The following is a 2,401-nucleotide window of genomic DNA, read 5'->3' as shown; positions in this document are numbered from 1 at the left end:
TGTGCCGCCCTACCACCCCCCTCTGCTTACACAATTCTGGCCTCAAGCGCCGAGACCGGTGCAACCACCTCCGCCGCAACAGTATAGGCCTCCGACTCAACGGCCTAATGTTGGTGACAGAGGGAAAGAAAAAGTACAGGGACAAGCTTATGCCCTGGCAGGAGGCAGCTCTGGATGTCAGACCGGCAACGTAGTGGTTGAAGGTATGACTCTAATCTCTCATTCTTTTGCTCACGTGTTGTTTGACACAGGTGCCACACACTTATTTATATCAAGTTCTTTTGTTCGGGCCTTGAAACTAAAACCTGTGAATTTAGAAGTCCCGATGACTTTGAACTCTCCACTGGGATGTGTGGAGGTAATGAGTGTGTGTAAATCGTGTGAGATCGCGATTGGCGGTGAGCGAATGAGAGCAGACTTGATTATCCTTCCGATGAGCCTGTTTGATGCGGTCCTCGGAATGGATTGGTTGTCAGAATACGGAGCAATTGTTGATTGTTACCGTCGGAGAGTGACTCTGACGACTAAGTCTGGAATATCAATTTCTTATCAGGCAGATCTGAATCCAATCTTAGGAGAACGACTGTTGAAGTACAGTGTTGGGGGACGGAGGAATCTAGCATGTTTTTCTTCCTTTCTTGCCTTAGACGGTGAACCCGAGGTAACTGGAGATAGTGCGGGAATCCCTGTAGTGGATGAATTTACGGATGTATTTCCTGATGAGCTACCTGGTTTACTGCCAGATTAGGAAATTGAATTATGTATAGATTTAGTCCCGGGAACGGCACCTATTTCTATTCCTCCATACCGAATGGCTCCGGCGGAGATGAAAGAATTAAGGATGCAGCTTAAAGAGCTGGAAAAAGGGGTATATCCGGAATAGTACTTCCCCTTGGGGTGCACCGGTGCTGTTTGTGAAGAAGCACGACGGATCTCTTCGGTTGTGTATTGATTACCGTCAATTGAATAGGGTAAAGAATAAGTACCCACTGCCAAGGATCGATGAATTATTCGATCAGTTGGGTGGATCACAGTTCTACTCTAAGATTGATTTGAGATCTGGGTATCATCAGCTAAAAATCAAGGAGGAAGACATTCCGAAGACTGCATTTAGAACTCGGTATGGGCACTTCGAGTTTCTAGTAATGCCGTTTGGGTTGACGAATGCCCCGGCTGCATTCATGGACTTGATGAACCGTGTTTTCTGACCGTACTTGGATCGGTTCATGATTTTCTTCATTGACGACATACTGGTTTACTCAAAGACTTGGGAAGAACATGAGCAGCACTTGAGAATTGTCCTCCAAACTCTTCGTGAACACCAGTTGTATGCTAAGAAGGAGAAGTGTGACTTCTGGCTGACAGAAGTGAAATTCCTTGGGCATGTGATTTCTGGACAGGGAATTTCTGTAGATCCTTCTAAAATTGAGACTGTGCTACAGTGGGAGAGGTCAAAGAATGTAGCGGAGATTCGCAGTTTCCTCGGACTTGCAGGGTACTATCAGCGTTTCGTGAAAGACTTCTCGAGCATCGATGCACCGATGACTCGGTTGACTAAGAAAGAAGTCAGATTCCAGTGGGTCGCTGAGTGTGAAAATACTTTTCAGGAGCTGAAGGTCAGACTGACAAGTACACCAGTCTTGACTATTCTTGATAGTGAAGAACCATATGAGGTGTATTCTGACGCCTCGGGAAGTGGGCTTGGTTGTGTCTTAATGCAAGGTGGCGCGTGGTAGCGTACGCATCTTGCCAATTAAGACCACATGAACGAAATTACCCCACTCATGATTTGAGCTGGCAGCGGTAATATTTGCTCTGAAAATATGGAGATGTTATCTCTATGGAGCAAAGTTTCAGGTCTTTTCTGACCATAAAAGTCTGTAGTACTTGTTTACTCAGAAAGACTTGAATCTCAGACAAAGAAGATGGGTGGAGTACATGGAAGATTACGACTTCACTCTGCAATATCATCCTGGAAAAGCTAATGTGATGGCTGATGCCCTTAGTAGGAAGACGACGGGAACTCTGGCGTCATTAGCTTTGGAAGATTGGAAAAGGACTGAAGTGGTGAGTGAGTATGATCTTCAGTTCTACGAAAATCATAACTAGGCTATGGTGTACAATTTGATCTCTACACCAGATATTGTACAACAGGTTAAGCAGAATTAATGACAGGATCCACACCTTCAAGGAATTTGGATTCGAATCCAGAATGGAGAACAATTCGAGGATTGGAAAATCCGAGAGGATGGAGTCTTGTATTTCCGCAACCGCCTTGCTGTTCCTAAGGCAGGTGAGGTAAAGAAGACGATTCTGCAAGAGGCACACAAATTGAGGTATGCCATACATCCGGGAAGTACAAAGATGTACCAGGACCTGAAAAGACAGTACTGGTGGAGAG

The 2,401-nt window shown here is 45.4% G+C and overlaps 1 protein-coding gene across 1 annotated transcript; it reads left to right on the top strand.

The window, feature by feature from the left end:
* The first annotated feature begins 811 nt into the window (after window positions 1-811).
* LOC112091001 (uncharacterized mitochondrial protein AtMg00860-like) lies at window positions 812-1,736 on the top strand. Its single transcript, XM_024163598.1, has 3 exons — window positions 812-868; window positions 1,074-1,142; window positions 1,401-1,736. Exons 1-3 carry the CDS (start codon window positions 812-814, stop codon window positions 1,734-1,736), a joined length of 462 nt encoding a protein of 153 aa, XP_024019366.1.
* The last annotated feature ends 665 nt before the right edge of the window (window positions 1,737-2,401 follow it).

Source organism: Morus notabilis, unplaced genomic scaffold, assembly GCF_000414095.1.
Source record: "Morus notabilis unplaced genomic scaffold, ASM41409v2 Scaffold2459, whole genome shotgun sequence".
Classification (NCBI taxonomy): Eukaryota; Viridiplantae; Streptophyta; class Magnoliopsida; order Rosales; family Moraceae; genus Morus; species Morus notabilis.
Note: the sequence above shows the minus strand (reverse complement) of the source record. Positions and strands in the feature narration are given on the sequence as shown.